The sequence below is a fragment of the Crocodylus porosus genome, unplaced genomic scaffold, assembly GCF_001723895.1.
Source record: "Crocodylus porosus isolate Cpor-Errol unplaced genomic scaffold, CroPor_comp1, whole genome shotgun sequence".
Lineage (NCBI taxonomy): Eukaryota > Metazoa > Chordata > Crocodylia > Crocodylidae > Crocodylus > Crocodylus porosus.
This window is the reverse complement of record NW_017728947.1, coordinates 12846901-12867354: the sequence shown is the minus strand read 5'-3', so window position 1 is coordinate 12867354 and position 20454 is coordinate 12846901. Positions and strand designations below refer to the sequence as shown.

At 40.8% G+C, this 20454-nt stretch overlaps 1 protein-coding gene across 4 annotated transcripts in view; it reads left to right on the top strand.

The window, feature by feature from the left end:
* The window catches only part of LMO1 (LIM domain only 1), an 84072-nt gene extending 68549 nt beyond the window's left edge, over positions 1–15523 (top strand). For all 4 annotated transcript variants that reach the window (XM_019551967.1, XM_019551965.1, XM_019551964.1 and 1 more), the window contains 2 exons: positions 10036–10161; positions 15061–15523. In XM_019551967.1, the coding sequence (XP_019407512.1) occupies positions 10036–10161; positions 15061–15166 (232 nt within the window). In that variant the 3' untranslated portion in view covers positions 15167–15523. The remainder of the gene's footprint in view (positions 1–10035; positions 10162–15060) is intronic.
* Positions 15524–20454: the final 4931 nt, after the last annotated feature.

Genomic DNA, 20454 nt, shown 5'->3' with positions numbered 1-20454 from the left:
ACAAATGTTAACCAGGGCCAAGATTTTTTTCAAAATATCAATAACTATTGATATTCCAGTCATTTTGTCCTTTAATTTTAATAACCAGCTGAACAGGATTTTTGTTTTTATTCATCAAAGACTAGAAATACAGTAGACACTTTCCTTGCCCTGCTCACCACTAGGCATTCTTGCAGACACTTCTGCTTTTTTTTTTTCAGTATCGTCTTTTGTGTTGTGTGCCCTGGTTGCCTTGCATGGTACAGTGAGCATCCATTGTCATCTCCCTTACCAACCTGGCCAGCCTTCAAGTTGGACCACTTTCTCTTGAGGCTGGAGAGCCTCCCTCTTGCCCACAGACTTTAGAACTGTTCTTTTCTAAATGTTTCCTCAGTCCTTTGTTTGCTTCTCAGATCTCTGTGCTTTAGTCCCAGTGAATGAGCCTTCTTGTTAGACTCCTTTAATGGCTTTGGAGCCAATACCCATGCTCTTTCAGGTAAGGTAAAAAAGAAAGCATGCTTTAGACCAAGTAGAAGTGAATTACCAGCAAATTATAATGACATTTTCTGTTAAATCTATATTTATAAATTTACAGCTATGTTCAAATAAGTACATAATGATGACTTACAGCATTATGATGACCTTCAGAGGAATTAATTATTGACCACTTGCTGAATGCAGTTTCTGGTGAGAGCAGCATTGGGTATTTATCATAATTTGGTGCATCGGCTTTATTTACAAAGCAGCGAACCAGTTTGAGGTCTGTCGATATGAGCAAAGGTAAAAGAAATCAGAAAAAATACTTCCTACAATTTAAATGTAGGAGCATGTGCTCTATTGGAGTTCCTTGGTGTCTGTTTAGAGAGCAGAGTGCCTCTTGGAATGGCTGTTTTTACCCATGTGGTACTGTAATAGTTGAGATAATCTAAAGAGCTCAAGGTGCCAGTCTGTGGTTTGAGAAAGCACTGCCCCTTGAATAGTGAGCAACCCAGCCGTGGAATTTCCTTCCTGCTTTGCTTGGTCAGGGCCCAAATCTATTAACCTGCAACAGGCCTTATTACTGTTGATGTAAAGGCACCTAGCATTCTGGCAACTTGCTTGAAACAAAGGCTATATTTTCTATGAGCATTAATGGTGTTCATATGTTTATAAATTCCTGTCCTTTTTTTTTATGAAATGATTGATGTTGCTTCAGCTTCAGTGCTCACTTTTTTTAATGCAAGCTTTTGACTGTGTATTTAGGAGCTCTGCTTTCCTCACTGGTCTGTTTGTTGACATGCTGCTACTTCTGCTTTGGAGCTTTCTCTAGTGGTCAGCACAGTGCACAGATCTTTCATGGAAGAAGAGCTATCCTGTTAATTAAGCCCCTGTGGCTGATGCATGCAAGTTGGGTGAGGACTAGCTTTTTATACACTGAGGCTAGGGACAGAAATTACACAAACCAGCATAAGTGATCTGAAACCGGTTCAAATCTGTAACAGCAGAATTCAGCGTACACAAACTGCTTTCAAAATGGCTGAAACAGGTTTAAGATAAACCTGGATGGATGTAGTACTGATTTAGATTAAATTGGTTTATTGAACTTCTGTCCCAGATCTTCTCCTGACTCAAGTTAACACACAAACCACCAGCATCCCAGGAAGCTTTGCACCTCCCCTGAGAAGGTGGGCGGGCTGGCCTTGACGTGGGCTGGCCTTGACTCAAGCTGTCTGCTCCAGCTGAGCTACACATGGGCTACTGCAGGCACGTGGCTGCATTTCTGGAATCAAAAGTGAATGTCTGTTCACTTGCTTACTTGTTCAACCTACACATCTTAGATTAACTTACAAAGACTGAATTGATTCAGCCATGGGATTTTTTCACTGTCTGTACTTAGCCTGAATGTTTTCTCTTCATTAGAGTGGGGCAAACCTCAGTATAGGTTCTGGACGTGTGCTTTGCCTTCATTGCTTTGAAGCAGACTGTTGTCCAATGTAGCAGGCTTTCAGTAGTGTGTACAAGGAAAGTGCTTGGGAGAGGGGGACTTGGGGAGGCTATAGCCACCTCCAAAATTCCCCTTAGCCACCTCTCCCAGCATTGCGGCCACCCACACCACTCCCACCCGCACAGGCAGAGCGCCTTAAATGGGTATTGTTAAAAAGCGAACGTTTGGCCAGAAGATGTAAAGCACAGCCCCTTCTGTGCCCCAATTTTCTGACTAGCCCCACCACTGAGAAAAGGCTGGTGCCACCCCTGAGTGTATACATGTCCTCAAGTGACTCTTCAGAAGAAATGTGCTTCAGGAATTGTTAGCAGACTATAGCTTAATCATTTGTTTTGAGATAAATTGTCGTCATTGCTTCTGAAGGAACGTTTGTTAACCTTCACATTTCATAAACCATGAAAAATGAAACCAGGTCTTAAGGTGTTTGAAATTGTTATTCTTGTACTCCTGCCTTAGTCTCCAGCTGCATTTAGACATATATTTCTGGATACATTTTTCGGAACATATAGATCTAGTGTTCAATTAATAGTGATGATTCCCTGTGTGTTTTCCTCTTAATGTGTTTATTTTGAATACGCAAATAGTATTGGAAGCGACTATTCCACTAAAGCACAGAAATCCTTTCATGGTGCTGCTTTGTTTATACAAATACTAGTTCTTTTCGATGATCTACAGATTTGAAGATCCACTCAGTGGGAAGGACACAGGCAATCGCCGTGAACCCTATCTGGATTTCCCTGGTGGCAGTCAGCCTATTTTAGACTTTCTAGTGTGAAGTCTTCATGATGTTCCCCTCTTACACCAGTTTTACTCTTTAAACTTCAGTGAAGTTATTCCTGAATCAGATTCAAAATGACAAACTGAGCAATTAACTTCTATATATTGTTAATTGTTACACAGACTAGGATTAGTTGGATTTTGATAAACTAAACAAATCTACCTGATCAAAGATGCTGCCAAGGAAAACTCTAATGCTGCCTAAAACAGATATTTCTCCTGTGAAGCCTGATCCAGTTCCCAGCAGAGTTAACAGGACACTTAACTGACTTTGTGTGTTTTTGATCAGCTTTCAGTTGGGTATGGTACTCCAGTGCTTCAGCATAGACTAGGAGTGGATTGATCTTCTTATCCCAGCTTTTGGCAGGGGGTCAACGAGGGCATTCAGCTTATATGGTTATTAATAAATCCAAGACACTGCTTACAAGCGAGCCTTTAACCCAATTCCAGTTGGAATAGGGTCAGGCAGAAGCAATGCATTGAGAGTTCCTAGAGTCAGATGCATTAAATACCCAACCTTTCCTGTCTGCTCCGTTCTGCCCAAGTGCTGGCTAGAGATGCAACTTGTAATTGTTTAATAGTAAATTGCTTTTTCCTTAGAAGGTTCATACTCAGCAAATAGGTAGGATTTATTTAGATGACTAAGAAGTGACTTCTGAAGATAAGTGTTGCTTCCCTTTGGCAAGGAAACACATAGAGCTTCATCTAGTTAGTGAGCTTCCACATGTAAGGAAGGATGATGGCACCAAACCAAATGGTCCAGCTGCAGCTGTACATTCAAAGTACAAAGCTCTGAAAGTTGGATCTCATCTGTTCCATAAGTAGAGGAACTTGAGCTCATCTGTTAAGTGTTGGTGCAACTGAATTTACTTTTCATCTTCCAAAAGGATTTTTAAAGCTGAAGAATCTTCCAAGAAGGGCAGTGATGCTCTTTCAGGAAATACACAGCATATATGGTCTCTCTAGGGTACATATCATTCATCAGCAATCTGCTTTCAAAGGTTTTCTGTTAATTTGTTTCTAGCCACACATGAACTTTCCTTTTTTAATACGATTAATCAGGTGTGGTGGTGGTGGTTGTTGTGTGTTGTTCTTATTTTATTTTTGAGAAGCCTAATAAAGTGTTAGGGTTAGCTAAACAAACTTGCCTCAAATGGTCAAGACCATACCGTGCACAGCCTTTCCCTGCCTTGAACTCTGTGGCCAAACAGAATGACAGTGAAAATGTTGCTTTGAAACTATAGTTGCATCTCAATCTTATTGTCATAATTTGAAGTGTCAAAGCAAAGATTACTTTATACATGGTAGCTGGTCTGGAGGCTTTTTCACGTGTGCAACTCGGCACTTTCCAGGATAATGCCAAAGTGCAGTTGGTTTGTTAGTTTATTTGACTCTTTCCCAAACCTCTTCAATGAGGTTAAAAAAAAACAAAAAAAAAAACCCACGTGGACTAATTCTTTCTCTTAGCCTTTGACGTTCTAATATGCCTCTAGCACTTTGGAAACTTGGCTCCGTGTGTGTTTACATAGTATCCAGGAAAGTTGTGATTTGGTTATAATGGGAAGTTGGGGCAGTGGACGAAGGCTGAGCTTAAACTCTCTACAATAAGTAGAAGAGCTTCATACCAAGTACAAATGCCTCCCCCCAAAAACTGGTGACAGGCCAGTTTTTTCATACAGGCTGTTTAAATGAAGACCTACCCTTAAGCAACCCCAAAATTTATGGCTACTAGTTTCCAAGCTAGTGCAGTCACCCAGGCAGAGGGCTCTTTATATTACATTGGTTTAATTCCTTCTGTAAGCTATCCATGAATGACGAACCCTTTGGCATATGAGACATGCATTCTCTGCAACTGAAGTCAAAGGTATCTTGAAAAGACCAATTTAATTATTTTCAAAATATGTTTCCTATCCTTAATTTGATGCAGTTTCCACTGCAGCTTTAACTTTCTTGCACTGAGGAGGATGCACTTGCCTAACGTAATCATTGTATGTGATGGGATTATTTGTTGGTTAGTGGGGTTCTTTTTTTTCAATTTTCAAATAGAAAAGCAGAAAGAGAAACACATGGTAAGAATAGGTTACTTTTGTATACTGGACAAAGGCAGGCTACAGAGATGTCAGACAGTCTTGACTTTGCAGTTAAACTTTCTGTACAGTTATGTGCATAGTCAGTACCTTTGTCAGTTCACATTAAAGATACCCAAATGTCTCATTCTAATAGCATCATGTGCATGCTGTAGGAAATAATACCGATGCAGTCTGTCCAGCTCACTTGGTACAAGTGAAAGAGCTGTTCTTCTCATAGCTGTGTATTTTAAGGTATGAGAAATGAACGTAGCAACTCCTGCACTGCGTCATATCTATAATGCAACTAGATGGTGACCAGCACCAGAAACTTCAAAAGAGCATGGAAGAAGAGGCCTAATCCCAGCAGTTAGGGATTAATCTAAGCATGGGGTGTTCAGTCTTTCCTGTTAAATCTGTTATTAGCTTATACCAGTTATCCAACTACACATTTGGACCCTTCTTGAATCCTGTAAACTTCTTGGCCTCCACTTCCTGCAACTTCCACAAATTCCAACGTCTTATGCTTTAAATAGGAAAAGCATTTCCTTTCATACATTTTGAAATTGTCATTTTTAATTTCATTGAACTTTCCCTATCCTCTCATCTTTTATAAAATAGGGAGAGTAGGAATTCTCAATGCGTCTTCTCTCCATCATTTGTTATTTTTATCTATGCTTGTATCCTTTTTGTTCATCTCCTCTCTAACATAAACATTCCCAAACTTTTCACAGCAAAACTTTTTGGGGGTTTTTTGCCTCCCCCCATTAGCTTGCTGTTATCTTAGGGACCTGGACATGGAATTAGACATCTGGTTGTGCATATTGGTAGGTTTAGAGTAGTGCAGGAAATAAGTTGACAGTCTTGGATTTTGGACCACAAATAAATGTGAGTGAAGCAATGAGGAAAATTCTTGAAAACTTGATGGGCCTCTGTAAGTGACAGATATGTGTAGGAAATCATGCCCATTTTAAAGAAGTGCAGCCCTTTTCCCATTTTTACCACAGTAAGCCTCTTGTTTGTCCCCTTCATAAAAAAAAATAAATAAGTTCTGCATAATTGTTCCTCCTATACACATAATTGATTCAGAGTACATACAGAGAATTGCCGATTCCAGACTGTTTTAGAGAAGACCGCTGCTAGGACTTCATAATTCTTTAAATAAAAGCAGCGACTAACGTTCACATAGCACTTCCACAAAATGCTCCCTTCTTTCCTCATCAATCCATTCATATTCGCTGCTGCTTCCGTATGCCAATTAGCTTTTAATTTTTACTATACACAGTGACATCAACAGCCAATCGGTGTATAGAATAGCCAGTTTTTTAGTGTGCCTATAAACTACAGAAAATTGTCCTTGGACAAACTCCTACTTTCAGATTGGCTGACGACAATAGACATGGTTAAGTTCAGGGTAAGAGCCATTAAACATAATTACTACCACAGGGTAAAAGTTTAATTGTGTTAAATTTTAAATCTGCATAGTCTAAGCTTATTTACAAGCTGGCTGGATCCTCTCATTACATAAGGAGATATAAATCTGTACTTAAAAATTGCTGTCTTCTAACTTGGGGGGGAAGGGGGCAGGTTTTTTTAAAGCCTGGTTTAAAAAAAACTCCTTCATCTCCAAGTCATATTCTTGCTGTTGGTATCATGCCAGTTAAAATCACCTAAGTACTGCAGACTTTTTGATGCATTTCTCTAGTAAGCCTGCACTCTGTTTAAATGACAAGCTTCCTTCTGCTAGAAAATATATCTAGGAGACCAGTGTGTGGCTGTTTTACCAAGAACTATATTGATGGTCAATAGAGAATTGATATGTGAGCTACAAGTTAAAGCAGGCCTTGGATTTCTCCTAGTATAAAGTGTTTTATCCTAGGATCCTGCAGATGGACAAGCTCATTGTCCCATGTTAAGCACCTGTGAAATATCTGAATTAATACTTTGCCCTGGGACAGTAGTGGCTAATTCAAGTTAATTGCCATTCAAGCTGCACACACAAATGACTGTCCCTCCCCCGTTTGCCAGTCCCCAGGTAACCCCAGCATTTAACGTCTGTGTGTGTTTTAGCTTTAGCGAATATACAGATATAAAAAGCTTCCTACTTTTAATCCTGTTTTTTCAGGGAAGTGCCAGAATGAGAGCTTTATTGCACCTTCACTTCATTTGCAAAATATTGGATGGTAGTAACCTTTTTAAAGTTGGGTGTTAGGATATAAACCTGGCCTGAAAGGGAGCAACTTTTGCAACTGCCACAAGAGCATTTAACATGTGCTGTACTCCTTGAACTTGCATTTGCTTGATTGTTTTACTGCACTTAGCATTAAATTGAACATGGGATGCCACCCTGATTGTGAAATAGTCATCTGTATAGAAAGGATAGTGGGGAATATCTGCAGCTCAGTAGAAGGAAAGAAGTTTAATACACTGAGTAGCTGGAAGTTATGCTTATGTCGACATTAGAAAACAACTGATTTCAGCTGGCCAGAACATAAGCTGCAGGTCTCTCGCAAACATTCAGCACAGTTAAACAATCTGTTTGCTGTCAGTCCCCTGAAAAAAGACAGGTGAATTAAGTGCCAAATACATTTTTCATGTTTCTTAAGCTAACTGTTTAAATAGTTAAGTGAACATCTGTCCAAACTTCCCCATCATTTCCATTTAGAGAAGTATCCTATTTGGAACGTGAAAAAAAGCGCCTGCTTAACAATGCAAATGGTGCTGTCTGGGGCCCCTTTATTTTGTTTAATCTAGATTGAGCTCTGCACAACTGTGATGCTAATGAATAATGGATATTTGATGGCTGCACATGCAGCAGTACCGTGCCTGGAACAAATCTAGGATTAAGTTTCCCTTTTTCTTCTACCAGATATATTGGGCTGGTTCACTCAGGTTAGCTGTTCTTGCTGTGGTGTTTTTTGGGGGGTGGGTTTTAATGTTTGCTGTGACTTGGTCATTCTAAAATTGTAAATACCCTTGTACTCCCAATCTGCTGGTCTTGAAAGGAAACCAAAACAGATGACTGTTCCTGCTGGTCTGAAAGGTCCTGTTTATACAGTGGGAGGAGACGGTAACAAGGAGGAGTGATAGAAGCATGCTTTTGTTTTACTGAGCAAAATAACTGTGAATGGAGGAAAAACAAATTGGAGGCTAGAATCTCCTTGTACAGTGTGTCTCAAATAAAGGACTTCATATAACCACACTAGCCCTGGAGCTTTCCAGGCAGGAAATTGTGGGCTACCAGCACCTTCTGCTCCAGTTTGCTACTGATCCATATTCTTCCTTAGAAATCTCCCTGCCCAACTGTGAGAGCAGAAGCAAAAGAGGATGCTTTCTAATATGTATTTAACTTGCAGTGCAGAGAAGTTAGAGCCTGTGTTGTGTGGTGCCATAAGGTGAACATGTTTCCATTTGCCTTATGTTAGGCTATACAGACTTAAATGCTCTGCCATTTTGCTTTGTTAGGTTTTCCGACCCAATATGGTGAAGTCTTAAAGCAAGATTATATATTTCTTGTATCACTCTTTTATGAGATTTCTGTATAGCCCCTGTACTATAGGCATTTAGCAAGGTGGCAGGAGAAAATGTCTAGTCTCCCAAAGAAAACTGTTCTTTCTTGTTTCTTCTTAGAATTCCAGGAGCTGCTCGTTCAGGAATAACAGAAGAACGATGGATGTGTACTTTAACACGTGACACAAGAAATAAGATTTTACTTTATGTACCCAAAAACCCCCAAACAGTTGGAGGGAGAAGAGGGGAGGGGGGTTAGTTCTTTGAGGATCATACCACTTCAGGGATCCTGCTACACAGATCAGTAGCATTGATAAAGTGAGGAAATTACAGGCTGAGAAAGCAGCCAAAGGTTTTCAATGTATGCTGGGCTAACTCTTCTACATCTCCTGTCCAGGTGGGCAGATTGCATAAATTAATGTATTTAGAGAGGCATGAGTCTTTCATAGGCTTCAGCCTACTTCATCTGAATGAGTGAGTTTATAAAGTGCTGCCTTGTATTGCCTTCTGCCGAACTTGAGACTGCTAGCTATCTCTCTCCTACCTAGGTACTCATGAAAATAGCTAGCATCTTCATTCACAAGATCTAGCTTCAAAACTTTGGGGGATGCCAAATATGTTCAGTGTTTGGGGGGAAGTGTTACAAGCATGTGTTTGCACACACAGCTAATGAGTAGTATGAGAGAGGTGTTTTCCATATTGCTTCAAGAGTAAGGTTAAATTTCAAGCTGTCTTCTAAATAGAAATTAACTAACCACATGTATGTTGATTGTTCACAATCTACAGCTGAAACTTCTGCTTCATGGACTACATTGAATGCAACTGAAAATTGATTTTAATGGCTTTAATTTAGAAGTGCGGTGGTGCCTATCACCAAGGAGTGGTTCTGGATCATAGGTCTGCAGGGACTTATTTTTGAGGGTCAGAGCTGGGGGAGTGATACTGTAGCTTTCGTTATCCCCCTGAGGGAGCGGTAACAGCAGCAGACATCTGGGGAGACAGATAGGGAAAGCCAAGATGAAAATGGCAAAGCTTCCAGTGCTGAAGGGCTATCTTCAAGGATCTGGGAGCTGAAGTGGAACAGCTCAACATGCCATGCCTTGGTATAAGAGCTTAGCTGGCTCCCAGGAGGATAGGGTTAGGAACAGAGGTGGGGAAGTGAGAAGAAAAACCTGCAAAGTGGCTCGTAAAACATGAATGCACACTGCTTTTTTATGCAGGAGATAAGTTAGTGTCTTCCTGAGCTGTGCTAGAGGTGGCAAAGTTTGTAAGTCTCCTGCACTTTTGCCCCACATAGCTAGGTTACTGACAGTGTCCGTCAGTCCATTAGGTCACAGTGAAGAGCAAATGGGGCAAGAATGCAGAGAAAAGAGAGCAAGATATGCAGAGAACAAACCCTGCTACTCCAGATAACCAGAGAGTTTGTTGTGACTGAAATTTTGTGAGCCCCAAAATAACATTCTAAGTGTTTAATGTTTTTCTCCATTAGCCAGTAAATTAGCCCTAGGCTCACGAGCTGAGTGAAGTTTCATCTCAACAGGCAGAGCTTGCTCACCAGGCAGTTTTATCCCAAGTTCCTGCACACTGGTTGGTCAGCGAAATGGAGATGGCAACTTCTATTTATTGGTGCAATACAGTATTTGATACTGCTAATTACACTTAATTAGTCCTTCCACCATTTAATTAAAATGGCTTCTAATGATTGTGCTTCTTTGGCAGGCTCTTTGGTACCACCGGGAATTGTGCTGCTTGCAGTAAACTGATCCCTGCCTTTGAGATGGTGATGAGGGCCAGAGATAATGTTTACCATTTGGATTGCTTTGCCTGCCAGCTCTGCAACCAGCGGTGAGGATGCAGTTATTATACACCCCCCCCCCCCCAATGAAACAAAATGCCACACAAACTAATTTGTTTTTTGCCCATGGAACAGAAAAATCTGTGTGATCTGCACTGCTTTTCTGAGACTCTCAAGCAAGAGGAACTCTCCAGCTAGAACTGGTTGAGTTCTCTTTTGTGTAGTTACCTGTACAATACCTGTCTACCCTGCAGTCCTTTTGCTTGTAGCTGCTCCTTACCATCAGAAGGTTTTTGGTGGGTGAGAAGATTGCACATTTGTATTCAGTGTGTACTACACAGCTGCTCTGAAGTCACATGAATAGTACCTGAGTTCTTTTAGCATCTAGCTTGTCTGCTGAACATCCGTTGATAGAGGATTTTGTTTTGCCTGTGTGCTTTTTAACTCAGGTTTGCTTAAAATCAGTCTTGTAGTAGACCCAGAAGGCAGGGACAAGAGAGAGATTTTAAGGCAAGCCCTTTCCAAGTCGAGGAACTATTCCCTTCCATTTTCTGCTTAATTACTGTAGTTAGGTATGCTTGTGGTATAACCCAAAATGAGATTCATTCAAATAACAACTGAAGGATGTACAATAAAAGAACATGTGAATTCTGCCTGCCTTACTGGTGTCCATAGCTGACTGGATGTCAGGACTGGTATGACAAGGTTTTAGGGCTCAGCTTTCTCTTGTGACCTTAGTAGAACTAAGTTTGAGTCCTGGAAATCCGCTGCAGTACATGCAGCACGTTCTCCCCTTTAGACGTGAGTCTATTTTTTAAACTTCTGATGTTCCTCTCAACTAAAACAGGACTAAAAACACATTGCTACATTTTAGTTAAGTAGGGGGAATGATAACTGTCCAATGCACAAAGGCCAGTTGTACTTTGGATTCTGTCTTGGGAGTCGAGAGGTGTTTTGCCAGTTGCTGGATCAAGTAGGCAGCTCTAATACTGACTTTATTTGTGAAGGATGTGTTAGGAAAAGGAGATGCAGATAGGTGATGCAGCTCTTGGTGCATTTAGGGGAGTCCAGTGCTACTTGCTTCAAAGCCAATATTTTTCTTTAAAATGTATAACTTGTCATGTTTACTACCCTGAAATCTGTCAGTATGGGACACTTAGGGGAGGGAGGGAGCACTGTAAAATGTGCGTATGGCAAAGTATGCATCTCCATGCACAATGCCCCACCAGCTCCATATTGGATTGGTGAGAATGCACAAAAATACTGGGACTGACTTTCTTTCCTCAAGCTAATTTTCCACCAGCGTAAGTTGTTGAAGTAAGTGAAGCTGTGCCCAGCCACTACAACAGTACACATGAGAGCAGGATCAAGAACTCAGTATGTAGTTTGGGTGGCTTTAATTGAAGTCACTGTATCAAGCACAAAGCTGGTATTACTTGTTTTGGGTAGAATGCCTTCCTATTAATGCTGGCAACTGTAATAAATCAAGCTGTCTAATTTGATAGGTTATTCCACTGTGGTTACAGTGACATCTAGTGGCTATTGTGTTTGGACAGAGACAAACTTGAAGACAAATTACATCAAAGTACATTGGTACCTGGTCTTGCTAATCCTGTCTTTTTTTAAATATGCTTCTGACATCCTGTTACTGCCATTCAGAAGCTCAGGGAAGCCGATTCACATTGTGTCCATGCCAGCAGGTGGCAAGCACTTTATTCCACCCACCCCACTCCTGAGAAGGTGCTCATAATAGGGCATAGTGTCCCAAGCCAGAGTTCCCAGTTGTGCTTTCTTCCTGGTTCCTCAGATATTGTACCATGCGTTTCAGTGGCAGGCTTCATCATCTAGAGCTCACTGATCCCAAGCACTGCCACACAGGAAAATGGTGCTCCAGCTATTAGACCTGGCTCAGACTGTGGGATTGACTAGCAAAGTTAAGGTTAGGGGAGACAAGAAACTAACTTGTAAGTAATCCTAACTACCCTGTTTCCCTAAGCAGAAGGAAAATACCAGGCTGTAATTGTACTTTTAGTTGGCTAAAACTGAATTTAAACAATAGCTGTGCTTTCCTTGGGAGCTCACAAAAACATTTTATAGAGAAAAGCACCACATAAGTTCTCATTGTGAAAGATAAGTTTTATTTCATTCTCTTCTTTTTCAACATGGCCCTACAGAACAAAGAAATACAGAACACTATTCTCCCTTTGTTCTGCTCCTGGTAGTGTACAATTAAGACCTACCCTGCTTGCGTGTGCTTTGGTACTCTTTCCGAGACTATCCTCACACAAGAGGAGGACAGGTATTTGCCATAGTCAGGAAAGAACAACAGTGCAGTGCAAAGAAGCCTAAACTGTTTTGATTTGGGTTTTTTTTTGAGAATTGGGATCATATTTTTGCCTGAAGACATGTCACACAAGCAGAGCTGAGGCCTATGGCTGTATCATGCTATGGCTCAAACTTGAAGAATCCAAAATCTTGTGCAGGTTCTCAGGAGATTTTTTTTTAAAGCCCTAATGTCAAGAGTGTCATGTAGTCAGTTGTTCCTGAGAGACTGGTCACATTTTGAAACCCAATGGAAATGAGTCTGCTGTTCAGTCTGGATATAATTGAAAACTACAACATCAGGGCTGGGCTTTGAGGAAAGGCTATGAATGGTATAGCCAGTTCTCCTCTGGCCCAAGATGCATAACTAGCTATTAAGGCACCCTGGGCCAGGGGAGGGGGAAATGCTGTTGTGCTGATTTGCAGAAGGTAGGGGCAGAACCTTACCTGCCACGGCTCCCTGCACATTGGCAGCAGACTACTGTGGCTGCAGAATGGGCTTCCCGTATCCCAGGTGAAGCTGCCCCACTACAGGGGCTTCTTGGGATGGTCACCATTCTTGCATCCACTGTAAGTCGGTGCTGGGGGCTGGTTCCCCATTCGCCCACCCCTGGTTACACTACTCTGTTGCCCTATAAATTTGTCCCCTTTTGCATCAAAGCTGAACAGCAATGTTCTGTTGGACCATTTGCTTCTACTTTTAGCATGGTGGTCATAATACAAGAGTAGGAAACACTTTTTAAATGTTATGCCATCTGAAATGTTTGTCATTTCTTCTCATGATGATCATGAACCCATGATGCCAATTTTGATTCAGTTTTTCAAAGTAAAACCACACACAACTTCTATGAATCGATTCCTAGGCTTTTTATTCCCTCCCGCCTTCCGGTGGTAAACCCCAGCTAGGTCTAACAGAAGGCAGTTGTTGATTGTAGTAGTGGCAGGACTTCAGGTTGCATTACTTCTCCTCAGGTTTTAAGTTCTTCTCAATTTAACATAATAGTAAGTAACAAGAAATAAGCAGCTGTGTCTTTACCTTAAATTGAGCAAAACCTTTGGGGCTGTAACTTTCATAAGAATGTGCACAGGGCTACTTTTTAACTTCAGTCTCATCTTAGATAAGCAGCTTTTATCTCTCTTCTGTACTACAAGTTAGGTAGTTACATTTCAAAACCACTATACAGAGCACAGACTTGCAGCATGCTTAGTTTAAGTCACAAAATAAGAAAGCCACAACTTCACTGCCTTCCTATGCAAGGAATCCGCTGACCCATAGGAGAGGCTGGGATGTCATAGGGCTTACCTAAAGGAACACCTCTCTTGTAATGCAATATGTCTAGCCTCATGCAAAAACTCTAGCTTCTAAAAATATTCCAGCCAGTCCCTGGGAAGAGGCAGATTTTGACAACTTAAAATGAATTTGCTGAGGAAGGAATTATCTTGCATTTGTGGGCTCTGTTGTGCATAGGGTCTGTGTTCTTCCTCCTATACCCCTGGCTAAAATCCTTGTCTTCTTAAAATTGCTGTTTACTGCTTCCTTACAGGACAGATACTTACAGTGTCTGCCCTTCTGAACTGGCCTTAGCATGGATCAACTTAGCCTGTTGTACCCGCTCAAAAGGCTACAGTAGAGGATGCTATTCTGTCTTGCTCTGCTATGACCCCCTTTGAATGGGTTGAGGCAAAATTTGTCCTTGAACAGGAATACACTGAAATTTAAAAATTATACACACACCCAGATTAGCCTGCATGTGTGTAGCAAACAGGAAGTATGAAGAGGTCATTGGCTGTCAATTTGAACCTTTCCAGCATTATATGTGGAACTTTTTTTTTTTTAACATTAATTGTCAAATAAAATTGCTAAATATCACAAGCCTCTCTGTCAACTTTAATACAAACAGAACAATTTACATGGTATATAGAGAACATTATGCTCCTCTCAGTGAAGATAAAGGTTAAGAGTCTAGCCATCAGGAAATTTCTATTTATTGTTCTGTACTGTACATAAGGGGGTGAAAAAGGACTTAATAGCCTGTCATTGCCTATAAATTAGTGTAAATACAGCCTCACCTCGAAGGCTATGGAAATATGAATACCAAAGAATGCCTCATTTTTCCCGTGTAATAAAACCTCTCTGACTTTCCTGTTTGTGTTCTGGAAAGTCTGGTCAATTGGGGCAAATTTCTTTCATCCTCCTGTCAAATTATTCTTAGTTATAGTAATGTCCTGGGGCTTCAGCTGGAATGAAGCCCTGTGTGCTAAATTCTGCACAGGCCTAGTGCGAGGCTGTCTCTGTCGCAAATTACAGTCTTGGTAGGCAGCACAAACAAAGGTTGTGGGGACAGGAGGGAGGGGTTAAATGGCTAACCAAGGCTCATCTAGAGGATTGTTCACTGAAAACTACAACACAGCTGTCCTAGTTCCCAGATCAGTCTTCATCCACAGAACTTGTGCCCTCTCCAATTCTCATCTGAGAGGCAAAACTGATGATGTCCTTTATAACCCATCTAGAATGCTACTCTCTTGTCATTTTTTCCCCTTCAGTATAGAGCCACCAGGTTAAAAAAACAATTACATTTTAGATAGCTGATTTTTTTTTTTTTTTTTTTTCCCCCTTTACATTTCAGATTTTGTGTGGGAGACAAATTTTTCCTGAAGAACAACATGATCTTGTGTCAGATGGACTATGAGGAAGGGCAGCTTAACGGAAGCTTTGAATCCCAAGTTCAATAACGAACCCTGCTTCACTGAAGCACTGTGGGATGGACGTTCGACCACACAAGCAGTGAGGGGCGTCTGTCAGCTTGCCTGCAATATTTTTTTAATTCTTGGTCCAGAAAGGACTATATACATTGTAGTACTTTTCCCCCTTCCGCCCCCCCCCAACACAAAGCAGTTACAATTTTAGATGTACAGTTGTGCCTGCTTAGCTGAGCACTGCATTGCCTGTATGTTTGTGAGTTTTTGAGGTCTGGGGGAGGGCTCTGTACAGTCTGTTTTCTGTATATAAACTGGAACATTTATTTTATGAAAAATGTAATGCAATTTTATTACTGGTGTGAATTAAAAATTATGAATGTTTCCTGGTCATTTTGGTTGTGATTTTGTTTCCAATAGTCAAGGGGGGAGGAAGGGCAGGAAGAGGGCAATGTGTAAGATGTATAATAATATATAAAATATCTATTTAATATAATTTATATATACTATATTATAAATAAAAATGTATATATTGTGAGTGTATGATGCACAATTCCCTGGAAATCGCACAAAATAAAATCACAGGAAAGAGTCTAAAGAAACTCAAAAATAGTTGAAAAGGAAGTGCTGGTCTGAAACCTAAGCCTCTTGTTTGGAACCAAATCAATATTAATCTCCAAAATAACAATGGCCTAAAAAGAGAGGAAACGCACGAGGGGGCCAGAGTATCTTCATATCCCTGGTCAATCTCTACAGAGACTACTCTAAATAATGTGTTCAATTGTTGACTATGGGCACTGGTCTCTTTCTTCTTATGCATCAATTGAGACAGCAGTGTGATGACCAAGAACCCTACTGACACATTACTATACAGTATCTCTGTAGTCTGAATCCCAGTGAATGGAATCACAGCAGCCCTGACAACAGGTGGTCAATGACCAATCAGACTATTCATTTCAAAGGCTTTGATTAAGGGTTTAATGTTTTTATGCAGGGCATCAGCTTCCCAAGTAACAGGCACCAAAATATTTGATGCTCGGGACTTCAAATGAAACCTAGTTTTGAACTTACACCACCTGTTTAATGGACTCCTCTGGTTATTACGTACTAGGTGCCTAGACCTCCCACACAACAAAAGCTGTTTGATTTTTTATTTTTTATTTTTTTTTCTTTTTTTGGTTTATCTTTGGTCAGCTTTAAACAGCTGCTATAGAGAAGCACTGGATCCTGTTCAATTTACTGTACTCTGCTATTTTACAAGCTTACACAATTCATGTGCAATGCTTGTTACTATACCGAGGAAGTTTTACATCTGTCTAGGATCCCTGTTATATAAGTGCAGGTAGCACTTGAGAAAAGTAACTGAACAAATATTTAAATTCTACTTGTGTTCGTCTCCAGCTGCTGTTTTTTTTTCCCCTTCTGTTCCTGATCTGTAAAGAAGTACCAATATAACTTTAAATATTAAACTACCCGTCCTGAATCAAATGCAGCTTGTTTTCTCAGCACTGCAAATGCTATATATGGATTTTGGACTTTCATACCTATTGCTGTACATCCAGACCCCAATCTGGGGGAGGAGGGAAAAAAGACCACCACCTGAAACCTAAAAGAAACCCTGAGCTTTTACTAATGGACTAATAAACTGCAACATGTAGCCTGGAACCCCTCTTGATAGCTCATTCTCATTTTTCTGGAGGCAGGTATTTTCAAATTGGGATGGCCTACTGAAAAAACTGTTTGGTCTTTACTCCGTTCCTTGTCTATAGGTGTCTTTTTAGCAACTCACTGCTCCATTTGGTATTAATCCCACTTACCAATATTTCAGCAGAGATATTTGGTATTAATTAATCCCACTTACCAATATTTCAGAGGAGTAAATAGTTTCCTTACACTAGCACTTTACTGCATGATCATATGGGGCTTCTAGTTACAGTAAAGGGAACTTCTTCACTTATGCAACTCAAACTATTTGTCTCCTGAATTTAAAAGAGCTATTGTATCCAGGCTAACCCATCTTTTAAGTGCACCAAATTCACAGAAAAAATTGATATCTGTGGTTCCTTTCATAATCTAAAATGGCTGCATTTGTATAATGGGGTATCTTTTTAATAGAGAGAGCAGGAATTTCAGCTTTGTTAGCTCCCCTGTCACGTCTACCTGGGGTTTGGTGCCAGTTAAGGAATTTCCTTTAGGAACCAGTACGTACCCTCACTAGGAAACATGGACTTCTTAAAATTATGTAGCATAATAGCCTTTCACAAAAAGAAGCATGGAAAATGTCTTTTTGAAACATTTGCCAAGGTATCTGGCTATCAGTTTCACTTACCCATTCCCATCCTATAGTGACAATGAAGGTAGCCACTAGCGCAAAGCATTAAGGAAAAAAATATATCCAGTTGCTTTTAGGTTGTTTAGATCTTTGGCTTAATAAAATGGCTGTTTCCTGTATAGAGAGATTCCTTCTTACGAATCAGAATCCTTTCTCTATGCTAAGACAACCAGCCTGTTGAGCCCTCCCAGAGGTGCCTTGTAAGGCCACATGATTGTGTCTTGTACTGAAACAGTTGGCACATAAAAAGAATAAATGTGTCTTGTTCAGAAAGTTCTCTCTGTACACATGGGAACGTTTTCCTACTGAATCATATTTTCTACTGACAAAGCATTCACAGAGCCTTTAAGATAAAGTAACAAAATTGTAGCTTGCTGTTCCTGCTGCACACAACTGCCTGGGTTCAGATTTAACTGAAGTGAATTTTAGGATAAAGGTCTTCCCGTACCAAAAATGCCATTAAAATGTCTCTTCTACCATCTTGTTTATAACTGAATGAATTAAGAGGGGTGTTTAGTGGCAACGTATGATGCAGCAAACGCAACCTGGCACCCCTCTTGAGATTATAGGCTGATATCAGATGAAGGTGACATCCAAAAACAAAAATGGGGCTTAGATTGATGAGTGGATTAGTTTGGTGTAAATGAAAAACTGCAAAGCAAGATTTAAAGAAATTCACAGAACGCTGACCAAAATAGCTACAAATAGCAAAATGCTGTCTAGGAGCGAGATTAGGGCTAAAAGTAAAGTAGCAGAAACATAAAAACATTGCTACAGAGATTGGGGGTGGTTAGAAAAACTAATGAATGTGTTGGATATAAACAGCAAAAAGGAGATAACCCATATTTGAGACTTGGTGGATGTGCCCTAATCAAAGAACTAAGTTTCCTTGAAGTTCAGAAGCTAAACATAGTAACATCTTTTTTTTAGTACCGCTTCACTTCCTGGTTTCAAGGGCAAGTGACACCATGTTGCATATTCTTGATGATTGCTGGCTGCTCGAGTTCAGTGGTGAGCTACAAGAACTGCACATGGCCACTGAGGATGCTATCACATGGCTCAGTGATTACGTACACAGTGACTGACTAACACACGCAATAACATTAGTATCTCTTCACTGGTGGCAGGTCAAAGAAAATCCTTGGAAAAGGTACAATCTCCCCACAAAGACCCCGTCCTTAAGCTCTCATCCTGCCTGGTTTTTTTATAGACTTTTCAGTCTGGTCAAATTCAGGTTGTAAAGAGAAGGCGCAGCTGCAGAATGTAGCAGCTGAGGCATTAGCTGGTCAGGACCAGATCTCTTGAGTGTACACCAACTTGTGATGTGCAAAAAGGGAGTGAGGAATCAGTGCTCAGAATTCAGAGTATTATATCATGGAAGGATAGTGGTACATAACAAGACTTGGAAGGATTGATTGTAGCCTTTCTTGTGAGACATTCATATGAATGTGGCTGAGATGTATAACACCAGTTTTGCTTGCCAACAAAGCTAAATGAAATTTTGACTTGGCAGAAATCAATCAATATTAACAAAAGGCAAAAGTTGCCATGTGCTGTTACAGCACCCTCTTCTATTTCTTTTGCCTTGTTTTTCTGTTTCCTTCCCCAATTCACATCCTGCCTCTTTTTTCACCAGTCACAATGGCCGAGGAAAAAAACAATGAAAGACAACAATACTCTCTTTGGTAGTCATGCCTGTTATAACAGTATCATGTAACATGCTAATAGTGAACCAAAGGAGTGGAGAACCTAGAAAATACAGGTTCCAAGAGCTCATAAAAGAAAAAAGAGCATCATCAATTTTAGCCTGTTTATTCAAGTTTGAGAATGCCCGAGTGGAAAAGACTATTTCCATCTGTACAGACCATTGCATGCAATTGTAAAAAGTGTTCATGATCACTGGAAAATTTCTATCCCAAATGAAAGTTGTAAAGCACAAATTTCTGGTGTCTTTTGCATTTTACACAGCCTTTACACTTAGTATACTAGTGAGAGCCTAGAGATTCCAATCGTAGATCAGGGGCCGTGCTGTTCTTGGCACTGTATAAACAGCAATTTTTTTTTTTGCTGAGAAGCTTACAATTTAAGAACAAGGCAAGAGACAACAGATAATTATAGCAAACAGAAAGGATGAGCATAAGGAAACAATGAGACAATGCTAAACCCTCACCAAGATTTTTGTAGACATCATGGCCCATGGATCCCTACAAAAAAAGACAAGTGGATAGTATCTGATGGGATGGTGAAGGGGAAAGCTCACGAGCCTTATCGCAAGCCAGCCATTGGCAGAACTCCATAATTTCAGTTCTGGTGCATCTCCTTCAAGCAAACTTCTATTTTACTTGCATATTTCCATGCATAGGTGACTGGTGGGGGGGCATGAGTGGGCATGCGCCCCCCCGACAGGGCCATCCCCATTGCCACTGCCAGTGGCTTCTGCAAGTGCTTGCCATCCCCATCCCCACCACCAACGCCACCAGTGGCTTCTGCAGGTAATTGCTAGCCCTGTCCCTGTCACCGCTACTGGCTTCTGCAGGTCCCCTCCCAGATTCGAGAGGCACCAGTTGCCCATGTTTCCATGTAAAACATTTTCATGCAATCAGACATGCCAAAAACCCATGGTCAAATTATATATAGTTATCCTGACTCTTCTATCTTAGCTTTTCCTATCAGCATGCTCTTCTATGCAGCATGCTGAGGAAATTAGCTGAGGTCATTGCGGGACCCCTGGCACAGCTTTACAAGCACTCGTGGTGCTCTGGGGTGGTGCCAGAGGACTGGAAGAGGGCCAAGGTGGTTCCCATCTTCAAAAAAAGGGAGGAAGGAGGACCCGGGAAACTAGGCCAGTTAGTCTTACCTCAATCCCGGGCAAGCTTTTTGAGAAAATTATTCTGGCACATGTCCACGAGGGGCCAGCAGGGGAGATTATGCTTAGGGGCAACCAACAGGGGTTCATTAGAGGCAGGTCCTGTCAGACCAACCTGGTGGCCTT